This window comes from Centrocercus urophasianus, unplaced genomic scaffold (assembly GCF_019232065.1).
Source record: "Centrocercus urophasianus isolate 14NV4802_14NV808 unplaced genomic scaffold, USGS_Curo_1.0 seq_13, whole genome shotgun sequence".
In the NCBI taxonomy this organism is placed as follows: Eukaryota; Metazoa; Chordata; class Aves; order Galliformes; family Phasianidae; genus Centrocercus; species Centrocercus urophasianus.
The window spans coordinates 53,404,985-53,422,032 of NW_024884475.1; the positions used below are offsets into that span (position 1 = coordinate 53,404,985).

At 33.6% G+C, this 17,048-nt stretch overlaps 1 protein-coding gene across 1 annotated transcript in view; it reads right to left on the bottom strand.

The window, feature by feature from the left end:
• Positions 1 to 9,681: 9,681 nt before the first annotated feature.
• CCSER1 (coiled-coil serine rich protein 1) overlaps positions 9,682 to 17,048 on the bottom strand; it is a 617,185-nt gene continuing 609,818 nt past the window's right edge. The window contains exon 10 of the mRNA XM_042812628.1: positions 9,682 to 12,853. Coding sequence (XP_042668562.1) covers positions 12,371 to 12,853 — 483 coding nt within the window. The 3' untranslated portion in view covers positions 9,682 to 12,370. The remainder of the gene's footprint in view (positions 12,854 to 17,048) is intronic.

Consider the following 17,048-nt stretch of genomic DNA (forward strand, 5'->3'; position numbering starts at 1 on the left):
AGGGGGTCAGAATAGCTTATATTACAGATCAAAACTTGCAACAAAGTACAAGAAAGTATATAACAACAACAAAAAGAGAAAGAAAGGAAGAAAGTAATAAATGATTAAAATGACAGAAGTAATTTAAAGCAGAGTGTGGATCTAGATGGTGTTGCAAAAAGGAATGCATATCTTCTGTGTTATGTAGTAGTGTAGAGGGAGATGTATGCCTATTGCTCTAAAATAGTGCCCTGCAAAATATCAGTTTGCTTGAAACAGGGCTGCATACAGTTGTAATTATGCTCACAAAGAAGTTATCTTGCAGTCAATCAGTATGTACAGGGTGTTTCTGAATGAAATTTAATTCTTAGATAAAGTACTTCATATTTGTCATTAAGAGAGGTGAACTCAAAGAACTATGCTGATTATTAGGGCTTTTTCAACACTTGAAATATCTTTGAAATTAATTTCCTTTAATTGTTTAATAGATATTAGTATTTCTTTTAGTCCAAAACCAAAAATTGTGACTTAGCTCATTCTCCTCCATGTGGTATTCTACAGCAACAATAAGCATTAGAACTTTAGCATTATTATAAAATAAAACATTATAAATAATAATACCAGTTTTTACTGCTTGCATTATATGAGTTACTTGTGCTGAGCACAAATCACAAAGCACTGGGTCCATATTTGGTCAAATAAACATATAAGTCATTTTAATGTGCAGTTACTGCCTTCACATATGAATATATTCACATATTAACAACTGTTAATGTGGCTTTTAATTGTGCTTTCTGAAATGTCAGCTGTAGTAAAATATATCTCTTTTGTCTCCAAGAGGAGATGAAAATGAACACAGAAGCCTGTTAGAAGCAGAGTAACTGTCTGACAAAAGTTGCTCTTATGAATATGGTTCTCTCATCTAGTGGTATACCATTAGAATTAGAAAAATATTTTAAAGTTGGAATGGTGAATTGAGATCCTTAGCAGTGGAGATCATCAGAACTGCTTTCATTGCAATTAAATTATATTTTTCATACTTCATCCTCAATACTGTTGATATGGCAAAGTGTATGAGAGATACTTTTATCACATTAAGTCACCGCAGTATAACAATGAAAAATGTCACATCTGGTTCAATTTTGTACTGATTTTTTCACCCACAGGCTAGCAAGTAAAGTAGGTGGTTATATCTGTCAACGTGTGAGAATTTGTAATCAATGCAAACATGCTGACTAAGGCCCATGTCGCGTGCATTCAAATAAATAAGTACCTACAAGACAGGACTGCAGGGAAATCAAAGTGTATCAATACCTCATGGTGGAGAGATGATGATGGAGCAAGTCTCTTTCCCATGGTACCTATTACAAAACAAGAGGCAATAGGCACAAACTGAAACACAAAGAATTCTGCATAAATGTAAGAAAAAAACCCTTTTAACTGTAAAGTTGATTGAACACTGGCATGGACTGCCCAGCGAGATTGGAGAATATCCATCCTCAAAAATATTCAAAATGATATGAGAATGCAGTTGTGAGAATGAATCCCTAGTTGACATCATTTTGAGTGCCTTCCAACCTGAGCCATTGTGATTGTTGATACCTTCTCTGTTCTTGCCTGTTCCTCTTTACTTCTCAGTAGGTAAATCTGTTTACTGGAAAAAAATTACTGTTGCAAGAACAGTGCTTTATAGCAGATACAGAGTGTTGTTCAGTTTGTGTCTTCTGGGCTATCTGCAAAAATTCTAATTTGAACATCACATTATGTAGCCGAACAACGCATAAATTACTTTGCTGTTTGATGAATATTGTTTCAGTCCAAGTAATAGTAACTTTTGAGATAGTGATGTGATAGCGAAAAGATTCCCAACCTATTGTATCATAAAAAATGAGGACAATCTATAGAGAAATAAGGAAACATTTACAGCATGTGAACACTGAGAAATTCTCAGGCACTTTTGACAGTCACCATACAAACGCTAAAACATCCATCATCTTGGCAACAAGTCAAGCTTCACAAGTTTCAAAAAAGTGTTATCACTTAAGGAAGTTTCTGAGGCTCCTAAAAACTGTATAACCTGTGGAAATTTCAAATCATTTCAATCTAATTTGATTTTAATGTACTATCATTGAGTAGAATAATAATACTGCAGTTTAAATTCATAGGAAAATATCAGTGTTCTGTATAGACATGGGATGGTATAACATGATCAAAATTAGAAAATATTCTTCTTCTGATATACTAATCATGTATTTCAGTTTTATTTTTCCCTTGAAGATACACATACACTTGCATAGTATATTTATAATATATATACGTAAACAAAATATTCCCTCATATTCCAGCAAGGCACTCAAATGCTAGAAGGCAAGAGTATATACATCAGAAGATATTGAACATTGTAAAGCAAAAGTAACAAAAAACTTCAGAGTAGGAGACACATTTTTAATGTTATCAATAAGAGAGTGGTAGACATGTAAGTACTGTGAAATGAGCTTCAATATTTTCTGGATGCAGAAATGGAGGCCAATCTGAGGCTGAGCTGGGACTGAAAATGGTTTGTTGCTGGTGGTGTAAATAAACCTGCTGGACTAAGAATACAGCCCAGAAGAATTCTTCACATCAGGAATAAGCTGCAGTAGCATTTTTGCTGTTGACAAGATTGTCAGCAATCGTTATACTTCTCATACTACTTTTATTAATAGAACACAATGATGACATACTTTATAGCCTTACAAATGTAAAAATTTGCTTATTTATTTCTGTATTTGAATAAAAATACTAACAATTATGGCCTTTGAAAGCTAAGATGTTCATTTAGATACACTTCAAGGAAGATGAAGCAAAGTAGAGGAGTATTGTGGAACAAGTTTTCTTAAAATACTGCTAGGGATAATAAGCAAACATATAGATATAGGAGAGGAAGAAGTTGTACAAATAAAAGATAAAGTCAGGCCTTGTTTTATTATGGAAATTACTGTTTTTCTGCAAAGAACAAATGGGAAGCAGTGCAGGGAACAGAACAGTTGTTGATGCAAAACTACTTCAATACTCAGGAAATAGTGCAAAAAGGACTGCATTTTTCTGTGACTGATAGCACAGTAGCAAATAGCTTAAACCTACAATTCTCATCAGCACATTAAAGAGATTAGGAAAAAAAGCCTATATGTCTTATTAAGAGATTTTTCATAGCATAAAGATTCTGAAGTGTTCGCATTTATTAAAGTTCGGCATGTATTTCACCAATATAACTATCAAGAAAAGCCAAATAAATGTAAGATACTTCAAAGAAAAACAACACAAGATCGTCATAGAATAACACAGGATTTTTATTAATCAATTTTTTTTTTTTTTTTTTTTTTTTTTTTTGGAAGAAGGGAAATAAAAGTGTAAGAGCCCTTTATATTAACTTCAGGAATGGAAATACTGATGTACAGTTCTACAATAACATCTAAAATTAAAAGTTCACATAAATATTCAAAAAATACACATTTTTTGTCATAAAACGTAAAAGTAAAAATGATGTCAACTAGAAATAAGAACAAATAAATGTCCATTAAATAATATGAATACAATCTTGTAGGATTGTTTAATGAAGTGCAATAACTCTTCAAAGTAACTCACAGCAATTACATCCTCAGTAATCCGATTAAAAAAACACAAAAGAATGCTGCTTGATATTCTTCAGAGACAAAAGTGTTTGCTTCCAAAGGCTGTGTTGTTGTTTGGTGTGGTTTTATTTTTTGGTTTGTTGGTTGTGTTTTTTTTTTTGTTTTTTTTTTTTTTTTTAGTCAGTGCACAAAGGTAAAATTTGAAACAATCAGGTTCTTATTGCACGTGAGTAACATAAACTATTAAAACAATACAAATGAGGAAAAAAAAATCAGAGAATATGGTGATAAATCAGATGCTAGACAGTGTTATTTCTCAAGTTTTTAAATATTATAGTAATATTTATCTCTTAAATGAAAATTGGGATTTAACTAATTCTTGGCTTTGTAGGGTAAACACTAAAAATCACCAATGAACCTGTCCAATGAGACCTTAGATACAAGTTTTTCTCTGAACTTAACTGAAAATGAATTACTGGGGGATCAGATACCTTCACTACTGTATATGTGACCCCAACTTGACCTTAAATTACCTTTTTAAGTAATTAGAATTTCCTTCTTCTAAAATTTAAGTTATATTCTGAATCATCAGCGTGAAATCGTGAACAGCAAAATGTCTCCATTGCCTCATATAGAACTGACATCTTTTTCCATATTCTCCAATGATGTATTTATACTTGATTCTTAATATTTATGTGAATATTTTTCTCCAGTTATCATCATTGTAACTTTTTAAAGCCCTTAATTCATATAATATACATTGTTTTTTTGAATTACATTTAAGAAACTGTTTACAACATTGCTGCAGTGTTGTTGAAACTAAATGGATGTTTAGTATAATATAATATAAATATAATTAGTCCTTCAAATTTTATATTGGCAACTAGTTCTAACAATTTGCCATCCTGAACAGCAAGATAGTCAGACTATAAGAAAAGGCTCATATAAAATTTCTAAGGCTAATAAGCAAAGCAGAATTCTCTGTAGTTCAATAGAATAAAAATAATAATAATAAAAAAAATGCCTAAAGCACTCTACTGACCTTTTTTAGAATTAAAGAATAGGTATAATTTTCAAAACCATATAATCTCACCATATCAGTTTGAATTTCACATAGGCCACACTGTTTATGGAGATAGCTGTGTAAAATTTTCTCAAAATAATTATGGCGATCCATTGGAAAGTGAAAAAGAAACAAAGAAACCAGCAAAAAAACAAATGACCTTTAAAGTAGATGTAGATCTCGATACACGATCTGCATCATGGCCACCTTCAATGTTACCTTGTTATTTAGAGAGCATAGATACCTAGCATAATAGCACTACTATGTCCTCATGAAGTACTGTAATATAAACCTATTTTGGAAAGTTAGAAAGGACTACATGATGCGCAAGGTGTTTTAGATAAATACACTCTTTCCTTCTGATTCTTTTCTTTATTAAAATGTGTTGGTGCTGTTCTGCTTATACTTCAAGCAAACATAATACTATGGTAATAAAAATACGTAAATTTTCTTGTGCATGGAATTACCCTTATCCATACTTGGTGGTGTTGAGCAATCATTTTTCTGTACTCCAAGAGGTTTATTTTACAAATATTACTTTAACATAACTCAAAGAAAACAGATATATAAGGAAAAACAGCTATCAACCTGCTACCTTATACCTTTCACTAGATTTTTTCCCAGTTACAAAACATCCACTTACATGGATTTTATATACTGTTGAGCATCTTGCTTAAACATCAGACGCATCACTAAGAATTCTGATTTCTTATATTCTTCATGTAACATTGATTATCTCTACATGCAACGTGCGGAATATATACAAAGTCCTTTTATTATCTCTTTTCAAACTCTTAGCCAAGAGAAAGAAACAGACAGATTACTGAAAAAAAAATTAATGATTTGGAAAACAAAGCACAATGTTATAGCTGGACTGAAGCAGGAAGGCTGTTTCTTATCTTTTCTACTTATCTGTGAGCCTTGAAGAGTATTTATACAAAACGAAATACACTTTTTATGTATCATACCTTTCAAACAATAAATAAGAATGAAATTGTTTATGTTAGAAAATATATTATTTGTTTGTTATCTTTCCAAACAATCAGATTTTTTTTTTTCATTTTTACCTTTAGGAGATTGCTTACGTGCTTAAAGTTAAGCAGAAAATTCGGAACCCTGTTTAAGTCAAGTTTTGTTAAGAAAATTAATGCAAGCTAGTTCGTAATTCCCATTAAGCCCTCATATAAAGTGCACTGACATAATGTAAAAATAAAAATAAATTTTAATTCCACTAATACTGTTGTTATCCATATACGTTATACTTACGCTACTAGGGCTTTTCCAGTGTGATGAAAATGGGATCAAGTCATGTAATATATTTGTCTACATAGGTGCTTGAGATTCTTTCTGGATAGTTTAAACATTTTACTGAACAGATATTAAGAGAATCCAGAGGAGCCTTCTTAAAGCAGAAATGGTGATGTTGCGTAGCCTGTCTGCATAGTCAGCCTATGCATGTATCTATACAAAATATTTCAGAAAGAGAGGCACAGCAAGGGTCAAAATACAAAATATAAGGCAACATTATTCGTACACAACAAAAGCCTTTATTTGTGGTATATTTTATTCACTGTCACGTCTATAAAGATTTCGGAAACCAACAGATGGTGACACTTGTCATATCCATCAGGGTCTCTCGAATGTTGCCTAGTTCAGATCAAACAAACTGAATAGATTTTCAATCTCCAGGGATCACATAGAGACCTTCAAGTAAGTTTATTCTTCCTCTACTTTAATAGGCAGGATTACTTGCGTAGAAATCCTAGGCAGTCCTCTGTATCTTTAACACAGGACTGAGGGCAAAAACAATAAAAAGAGTAAGATTTGCTGGTAATGAAGGCAAAGAAAATGGCACATCCAAAAATATTTAGCAGCGCTACAAAATGCAAGTGACAACCACAGCTACTAAGAACTTACAGGAAATTGATGCTAATAAGTCACAGAATTTTTTTTCCCCAATAATATTTTAAGTATATTCCAACCAAAAAAAAAACAAAACAAAAAACAAACAAACAAACAAACAAAAAAAACCCACAACCATCAAATATTTCTAAAATAGATAATAAATAAGTTCCCTTGCCATTACTTTTGCAACAACAGAAAATCCTTGAAGTTCACACAGTTGCCCTAGGAAATAAACTGCAAATCTTGAGCCCCTCAGAGGACAGATTTCCAGTGTCTCTTATACTGTAAAAAGTTAGCATCATGAGCATCACAGTGTAGATGTTCTCAAAACTTGGACAAAAAAATTTGCAAGGAAGCATGATACAAACAACTAGAGTTTACTGGATTTAAAGCAGCACATGACATTTTTATCTTTGACTTGATTGGCTAAATCCCAGTGAACTTCTGCCAAGTTCTTGCTGACAGCAGAAGATTAAAATGAGTCCTAGAGAGGACACTATACATTCCTCCAAGATGAGAGAAGCCCCCATCACTTTCCTCAGCATACATTCAAACTGTATTCTATATTTTATCTGGCATAAGCATCAAACTGCAAGCGTTCCTTCAGAAAATAAGTAAATAAATAAATAAATAAATATCAGTAGACTTTGAAAAAAAAGAGGCTGTGAAATATTTCATTAATGCACTCAGATACAGATCCTCATTTTTCCAGTCACTCCATAATTTTGTAAAAAGACTGCAGTGGATTTTCAGATTTATTTCAAAGTTTTGCTAGAAGTTACCGTTACTCTACTGTATGAGTGGATTTCATTTATGATCTTTGGAATTGTATAAGAAGTTTTTTGGTGTTTTTGTTGCTGCTATGGTTGTTTTGTTGATGGTATTCTGTTATTTTATTTCTGAATACTACTACAAAGAAAGAAAAAAAGATTAATTTTTTCCCAGATTGTGAGTTGGTGTTTCTGTTGGATCAAATTTTTGAGATCTCCTTTTCCACATAACTTGAGACAGTTTGTGCATGAAGGGCCACAATCGCAGTTATCAGGTGACGCACTCAGTGTGACTTAATTGAAGTCAATGGTGTGCTGATCAAACCAGTGAAGACATAACAGTCACGCCATAAGAGCAGTCAGAAATCGCTAGGTTTTGGGAAAGACGATGTCACCAATTTTTAGGTAGCGACTAAAATGCACTTGCGTGACAAACCTGAAAAGCCAAGGTAAGCTTTCAAATGCTCCAAATATGCAAAAATCTTAGTCAGGAAAAACTTAATATCAAAGCTATCAGAAAGAAAGACATATAAGAAAAGCCCATTTGGCATATCTGTGTGTATTCTGGAAGTAAAAGCAATTAACTAAAATGCCTGGGTTTTAAAAAAAAGAACCTTCACTATCTGGTTCGTTTTGTATATGGAAGCAAAAATTCATCCTAGGAATGCTTTCTGATGCTACCAAATTCCCTAAACATGGAGGGATTTTGTGGAAAGACTTTTCCTTCCAGTATAGAATTCCCGTTTCTACTTAATCCACACACACACAAGTAATACAGAAATAAAACAAACAAACAAAAACAACAGAACAAAAAACAACTCTTCGAGTGTTTTGAAAACCAAAGAACTGTGCTGGATAGGTGCTTTCCTTCCATCTTAATAATTTATAATTAAGATTGGTCCTAGTATATTATTGCGTACTACTCAGCAACCAGGTTGGATAAGGTTCTAGGCAGCCTGATCCCATGGATGACAACCCTGCCCGTAGCAAGGAGGTTGGAACTTGGTGGGCTTTAAGGTCCCTTCCAGTCCCAGCCATCCTGTGATTGCATAAAATGTATATTGTAGAATGTAATTACTCTAGGGAAGTAAGGATCATAATGAAGACAATACACCACTTCACATGTGTATAATGAATGAATACACGGATGTTATAACTAAAAAATACACAAGAAAGTTAGGCTAAACAGGCTATCGTGCTAAAGAAGAACGGATGGAAAACTTACCCTTACCCTGGACTTGCTAAGAAAACTCTAAAATTTGATATCAAAACCAAGGTCTCCAAAAGAGATCCTTCCCCTGTCGTAGTCAGCTCTTAAATGGGGTCTAGGAGAAGTGGAGCAAAGCTCCACTCCTTTCAGTAGCACAGGTGAATTGCCTTCACCTGTGCTCCCATGGCTGACTCATTGCTCGCCTCAGGTGGTCAATCAGAGGTTCAGGCTGTGATTCAGCAGTTCCCATACAATGTGTATCATTAAAAAGTATTTAGGGCACATATAATGTTTCTTGTGCCAAGTGGCTGCTTCAAAAAATGGGATACTGATTCAAACAGAAGCAGCTTTTCTTTAGGGATTTCCTCCTTCTTAAAATGCCCTCTATAACACCACAAAATATGAAAGTAGCAAGAAGAAAAATTTCAGTAGAAATTTTACAGTTATGCTTCATGTACAGGAACTTTAATTTAAAAAAAAAAAAAAAAAAAAAAAAAAAAAAAAAAAAAAGGGTACTTCTGTGGCAAAAATAATGTCTTTTCCCCTGGTGTCATGTCTTTGGATATGTACAGCCTTGGAGAAATGTATAAATCATTCTATACATGAAACTCTTAAAAAACTAGAGATTTTTAATACAAAGGAATCAATTTACTGAAAGAATGTCCACATGCCATTGCTTTATGATTTAGTATGTACACAAGAGGATCAAAGGACCTCTGTCTTACAGTTACTGTCATACTGTATATTAACATGTGGCTAATATCCTTCTCTGGGTGAGATTTACACTTAGTATTACAAATAACAGTGCTGAAAATACTGATACAAAACAGTTTCAAGATGACATTTTAAAAATATTCCTCACTTTAATTGAACTGTTTTTTTTTTTTTAAAGATTCAGCTTTATAAAAGATTTTCCAAGAAAATAGTAGCATTTAAAATGTATTTTTCTTTTTCTTTTTTTTCTCATTTTTCTTTTTAATATGTAGATGGATTTATTTAATAAAATGTAATCCAAAAGTCTATTTTTCCAGGAAAAAAAAACAACTACAGATACAGTATAAAGTTAGAATTAAAGAGGTGTGTTTTTTTTGTTTTTTTTTTTTTTTTTTTTTTTTTTTTAAATTGCTGTTTTGTTTTGTTCTTTTTTATTATTATTTTGTTTTTAAATGTAGTTGTTGCATATCTGTGTCCTGGAAAAAATACCCTTGATTGCAATATATGTTAATTTATGTACAGATCTGAAATATAATTGCATACATCAATTCTTGAGATTAGCAAGACTGAAATATATTGTTATCAATAACTAACTGTGCTTTCAATCTACCATGACTGTAAGAGACTGCTTAGAGAAAAAGATAAGTCTTAATAGTGAAATTCTGTCATTACTATTTCTTTTTGGTAGAGTTTAAACTATCAGTTTCAGTGCAGGCCTATGAGTCTTTAAAACCCATAGTTAATTCGGTCAAGCTGTGTTTGCAATTTTTTTTTCTATTTTGGCAATGGCAATATACACATAAATGTATAAAATCACAAAAAACGTTTGGCAAATGCTTATACTGATCCTTATGTATCCAGCTCAGGACACTCAAAATTATCATCATAACATACTTAGACAAAACTGGGTCTTTTCAACATCAGATAACATTATTCAATTTCCTCTGCTCTAATTAAAACCCTCAAGAAATAGAATTCTGAAAGGTTAGGCTGCTGAACTTCGCAGAATATCTGTCAAGCTCATAATCTAATTGTTAACGTATCCAACCCTTGCCTTCATCTAAATATTAAGTAGTTTAGGAGATATGTTTAACATTAGGTAGGATTTGTCTCATTAATTCCTTTTATATGCCCTGTGTCACTTACCTTTAAAAGTTACTAGAAGTTACAAAATCTTTTGGCATCGTTTGCTACTTTAGTTATCACACTAGTTTGTTTCTTTGTGTGAGAATGTGCTATTCCCTTGCCTTTCATTATCTATCACCAGTTAAACAGAGGTGTGACTTGTCTCAGATCTGCCTCAGTCATATTTAAACATCCAGATTATTTATAAGCTACTAACTATACATCCTAATATCATTCAAACAGATTAGCTGCCATAAGAGAGGTTGCAAACTGTCATGTTCAGTATGTACCACATGTTTACAGCATCCTGTCCATGATACTTGTTTTCAAGCCCTATAAAAGGGGAGAACCAGTTCTTCTGGTGCTGACAAGCCTTTGGGTTCTGTAGCATGATCAAATGAATTCATGTTCCCATGAGATCAGCAAGCTGCATGTCAGGTAGTATTTGCTTCATCTCACTTGCATTTAACATGTCAAGACTAGCAAACCTACTGAGTTACTATATGCCATGAAGTGCAGATATGGTCCACAGAAATTACGATTTACACAGATAGTTTAGACTCAGTAATATGATAATTTCACTTAATATAATCTTTCACTTTTTTTTTTTTTTTTTTTTTTTTAATTCAGCAAGTGAAATGAAGTTATACAATCCATTATATAGAGGCTGCTCTGAAAGGAATGCTTTTTATCTCCATGGAAACTACAATAGATACAAAGAGCACAATAACACTATTTGATAGAGCAAATTCTCAGCTACACAGTACTAGTTTTCAACCCTTAGCTATACATCTTTTACCAGTGATGAACAAGAGCCTGCATGCAATGCTCCTAAACATCTGCACCAGCAGGGGTAAACCACTGTTGCCATCACTACTGCTGAAGCACATCACTCATAACCTCATTGTGCTCACATGCCCTGTTTTGTCTCCATAACTGCTCAGTGAGGATCGATAAATGTCAGTGGGTGCCTTTTTTCCGCATGAAGGAATTCATACACCTTTGCTTTGTGTATACTTCCATCAGACACCATTTTTTCAGATTGCTCTTCTGCTGCCATCTGTTGCATGGCAACAAAATGTAATGGAATACTGTTGGAAAGGATCAACCTCTATCATACCACTAACATCCACTTCTGATACCACATGCTAACATAATAAAACAGGAAGCATTACTTTCAGAGCAGCCCTGGTAACATAGACTGTGACATTGTGTCATGAGCGATATAGCGTCTGCAGAGAACAACCATCACCTCAATGTGATGTGTGCTTGCAGAACAAAAAGACCAGAACAAATGTAGCTAAAAAAAGGTAGGGAGAGGAAAAAGAAGGTTGAGAAATCAAGTTGTCATCCTTACTTTCTGTTCCAATTATTCTGATTCAATTACCCAGTGAGCCTCTGTGATCTTTCTTGTAGATGAAGAAATGTCACTTCCTCTAATTGTGGCATGAGGCCTTGATTAAACATGTACAGCAAGAAGTGGTAACACACATCTACAAATGAGCAAATTTCACTGTAGGTTTAAGAGGTTCAGAGACTTCTTACTCTTTATTTTTTTACTCTCTATGTAATTCAGTAGGGTTTACAAATTATTTATCTATTCATTCCTCACATCTACTTTAACAGTAACATTGTTAAGCATACACTATTATTTAAGACCACTTTCTAGAACTTCAGGGGATGTTAGCGGCTTTCTAGAAACAAAAGAAAAAAAAAAAACAGCCAACTTTGGACCAGCAATGCCAGCCCAACAGTCCCTTTTATTCTACCATAGTGACTTTTGTGTGACAAACCAACCTAGTTATGTAGCAATCTAGTTTACCCTTTTCCTACAGTTCCAGATGGGAAAGTATGAAACCTAGAGAACATTAATTTTTAATTTATTTTTTTCAAGTAAAGGTAGCAGTAGGTAAAAACTTATTATTCAGCTCTGTGTGAGCTTATGTTTCCTTGCAGTGAACTCACACTCTATGGCAAGAAGACAAGAACCTTGCTACCCATCTTGTTGACCTAAAGTCTGCAGCTCTGTTGTGTGTAAATTGTGGTGAAGGAAAACATTTTTCCTGCTGTACATATGTAAAGAGATGGGTCCCCTTGGAGGCTGTCCAAGTCTGCCTGTGAAAGTGGTGTGCTGCTGAGGTACAGCAGTATGGTCTTTTGGAGCTCCTGAGAATGGTGGGTAGCGGTCTGTCTGAGATGCAGGCTTTGCTGTTTTAGGTGCCGTGGTGGCCAAACCATTCTGGGTGGCCTCCGAAGTGAGGGCTTCGTAGGCTCCTCTAGTATGCTTGATGACTTCCACTATCTCCTTCTCTTTCAGGAGGTTGCTCAGACACAAATTAGACAGTTGACAGCTCTTGCTTTCATAGGCCGTTGCTTGGCTGTTTGAGTATCTAAAAGGGTCCTCGGTGGGAATATGTGCTGACTTTCTGTCCCTTGTGCTGAGATTTTGGCTCACAATTCTGTTTGGATATGTAGCCTGGAGCAAATAAAAAACAAACAAACAAAACCCAGAATTTTTAGTAACAGAACATCTTAGCAGGAAAATGGCAGAGAGTACACAAAACACTCCTCACTATATCACAGTGTATAATGTACAAGGCTGAGCATTGAAATGAAAGGTGAATCTCCAATGCTGCTCAAACTCCCAAAACACTGCTAGCATAAAATAGAAGAATTCCTCATTCATTCATTTAGAAAATTAAACATTGACAAATGCTTATCATATGTAATTATTTGAGGTATTTCTTTAAATAAATAACTTAAATCAGAGATACTTTTTTTTCAGAACTTAGTAAAAAGATAAATATAAATCTTATAAACAGATTTTCAAGAGCATTAAATATGATGGAACAACAAGAATTTTTATTGACTAGAGATCAACACTGAACACTCTAAAATATTAGGAAACATAAAGAACCATCCTTTGAGAGAATCTTCATGCCTCATTTAAGCTCAGCTTTCAATGTCCCTTGAATCTAGGTGTTTTACAGTGTACTTACACTTAAACACATGCCAATGTGCTCTGCTAGAGCAGAGCAGTAAGTTTACTTCAACTGTCTGAAAAAAGTACAATGTAAGAATTCCAGTGTGGCAACAACTTTTGATTTGTTTGTGAATATGCAGACACTGGTACTTTTTAAAAATAAGGGCAATTTATCTGGCAAGTCAGTTCACCTTAGATTTCTATCTTGTGTGATATTTCATTCTGACCTCTGAACACCTAACTGGGAAGGATGTAATTCGCCTATGGAACTACATTTAATTATTCTCTCATGCATTTAGTACATACATATACTTGGAGTCTAAGTAAATTGTAGATGGGAAAACATTAGTAGAGTCAAAGCAAGATTTTTCCTGTTTAGTGACTGTAATAGGTAACTTCACGAGGAGATATGTTTCTGGCTGAGGAATTGTAGTGGTGAAGCCACAAATGTTCAGAAGCCTAGTGCCTGTAGGAACTTGAACTTTGAGCCTATGTGGCTTCATAAGAAAGCTTCGTCTCTCTATAAATTTTTGCAAACTATATATGACACCAATCTGCCCAATAAAGCTTAAATAGTTGGAAGCTGTGTTCAAACGAGTTTCAAGAGTTGTTGATGTAACCTACTTAAAATCCGTTATCTGCAGTTATGTGAGGATAGATTCTAATAATAATATCAATTGTACTTTATTTTCTAAGCTATTTTGGAATATGTGTTTTCCCTTGTTTTATTCCTGTCACACTTACCGACAAAACTACCAAGTTCTACCATTCATATGGAAAAAAAATAAAGTATGACAATACACAGGCTTTCTGCAACAGAACTCTGACAGTACACAATAGCAGCTTCTTGACATTTACATTGTTATATGGGCTCAGGCACTGCAGAACAAAGTTGAGAGAATCGAAAACACTCCCAAGCATTACAACAGTATTTTGCTTAAAAAAAAAAAGTACTTCAGGATGCTTCCATGAAACTTACATATTGTTCCAGGACAATCTGCACCACTCTACCTGCATTTCTTTTTTAAGCAGAGCAGAAGAACGATAAAAATCAATATCAATGGCGCGTAACCTTTTTGTTTTATTTAATTGTATAGTCATGCTAATGGACCTTCTTCAAAACAGATTCAAAAGGAGGCTTCAACACAAGTACTGCTGTACATTTTAAACATCAGAAACAGCAGCTTTGAGAAAGATCAATACCGGCATAATGTTTTTCCTTTTAATTCAGTATTGATTGTGTCCAGACTAAAAAATGGGAGTAGAGCTTTTCTGAAAAGTATTGCTTAGATTTTTTTTGCCTGAAGCACACAGATGTTGAGATGAAATTCAGTTGAATTCCTAGGGAATTGTTCCTGGGGAAACCCAAGTTCAGTAACTTCTCCCCCCCCCATGCCAGTAAATAAAATCTTCCTACTGGGACAAGAGATTCAAATTTAATGCCCTGCCAAAAAATACATATGCTTGTAGTAAGAGAGTTTCTGAAGTTACCATATGTCAACCTATGCCTTCTGTCAACTGAGAAATTGGTGGTCCATTCAACAACAGTTACACAAATCGTAAAAACACCGATGTATCTAAATCTGCACTTATAAATGCAGATAAATGCCCTTATAAATATAAACTAATTAATGTATTTCATGAAAGCAAAGTAAAGCATTTAAGATGTTGGATTTTCGTATTCTTGAATATTTCTTGGACATTTTAATAAACAATATTTCCTTTCACATTCTGGGAACGTCACTTCTTTAATAATAAAACAAAAAAACCCAGCTCTTCAGGAGCTGCTTCTGTAAATGAAATTATCTACATTGTTCCCCAATGGAAGGAATTCACTCTGACATAGGAGTAATCAAAGTGGTGAGAAATAGGAAATATATGTTAACATACTTATGTATCATAGAACTCAGAAGAATTTCACAATGGGACATTCAGTCTGTTCTACACTTCTGGCCAGGATCTGCTTAACTCCATATTGTTCTTGATTTATTTTTTAAGTAGTTGGTAAAAAATATCATTAATATAATCTCTACTTTTCTCTCAGATATCCTTTTCCACAACATTATCCTTACTTTTAAGAAAGGTATTCTTAATGTCTAAACAAAATCATTCTGCCTGCAAGTCTGTTTCTCCTATTTCCATCTATGATGGAAATGAAGAAAGAGTTACTGTTTCATCTTTGGATAACTATTTATGTCTTTGAAGAATGCTGTCAAGCTACCTCTTGCTCTTCTCTCCGCTAGAATTTAAAATATTATATAAATCTTTTATTTTTGTCTATTAGATCTGAGTCACCCTCACTTGCCTTCACTATAGTAATTACTTATCTTCAGTAATTCAACATTTTTTCTTGAAGTAGGTGGTTCAAGAATACAGCACTTAAAGTTATCTCCCAATCACCTGCATAGCCACAACAGTTCCAAGAGTTTTACATGTAAGATTATTACAAAATTGTTCATCTGACTGTCATCAGATAGCCATAATTTTTCCTTTGTCTTCGTTGCATCTCATCATTTTTTCGTCTGATCTTTCATTCAATATATCATTCTCTATTCTGGTTTTATTCATTAACGTGTTTTCTACCCTGCCTAACTTCATGCCATCCGTAAATATAATAAATTTTTTCTCTAATCCACACCATAAAACCCTACTTATTATAACCTACTGTTTTAACATTGGCTAAATAATACCCAATAACAGTTCTCCAATTTGTTCTGTATTTGTTTCATTTAGTCTGCACAGTACATTTATAAAACAATGTCAAAAGCCTGACTAAAAGACAAGAAGTCTGTCAACTACAGCTATTTTTTCCTAGCCAGAAGGTCTGCCACCATTCTGCTGAATGAAATTAGATTGGTTTGGCAATTCATTTGATTTGTTATCAATATTGGCTCTCGTTAATCTTGTTTTCTTCTTTGTGCTTATAAATACTCTGTTTCATTATTTGCTTCAAATAGTTCTGGTTATATTTTTTTAGAATTGAAGTTAAACTGATGGAAAACAAAATAATATACATTTAAGATGATTCACAATCTTCCTCCAACACAGAAAAAATTGACACTAGTGATGGACAGTGATCTGCTTTCGTAAGAATGCTTCAGAGTTCCCATTGCGTTGTACATTTTCCAGGAAAAAGGTTAGAAATTAAGTGCTTCTCTTTTTACAGCTACTATTGAAGAGCCTGTGAAAGCATATCTTATCCAACTAATCAGCTTCTCCCTGCTTTCTTTCAGCTATGTTACTCAGTCAAAAACAACATGAGCCATGAATAATTAGAATTTAAGCATTTTGCTTCTGATGGCTATACTCTTGGATAGAGAGGCTAGATCACCATTGGAAGTCTTAGGAATGACACATTGTCATCCTAAGAATGGCTTAACAGTTAACAGAACAATAATTTTTAACAAGAGTGTAGGAAAAAAGTTTTATGAATTTTACCAATAGGATATATTTTAGAATTAATAGAGAACAATCACCTGGTTTTGAAAATGAAGGGTGCAGAACATGTCCAAAAAAAGGCATATTTTTAGCCTGGTATCAGTAAAAGGTACAGTATATGATTACAGTATTTTTCATATTGCTATTTTAACTTGATCTAGATTAAATACCCCATTGTGATTATTTGATACTGTGGTGTTTCTTTGCTCTGAAAGTGTTGTTCTGGATGATATATTTTCATTTTAGAAAA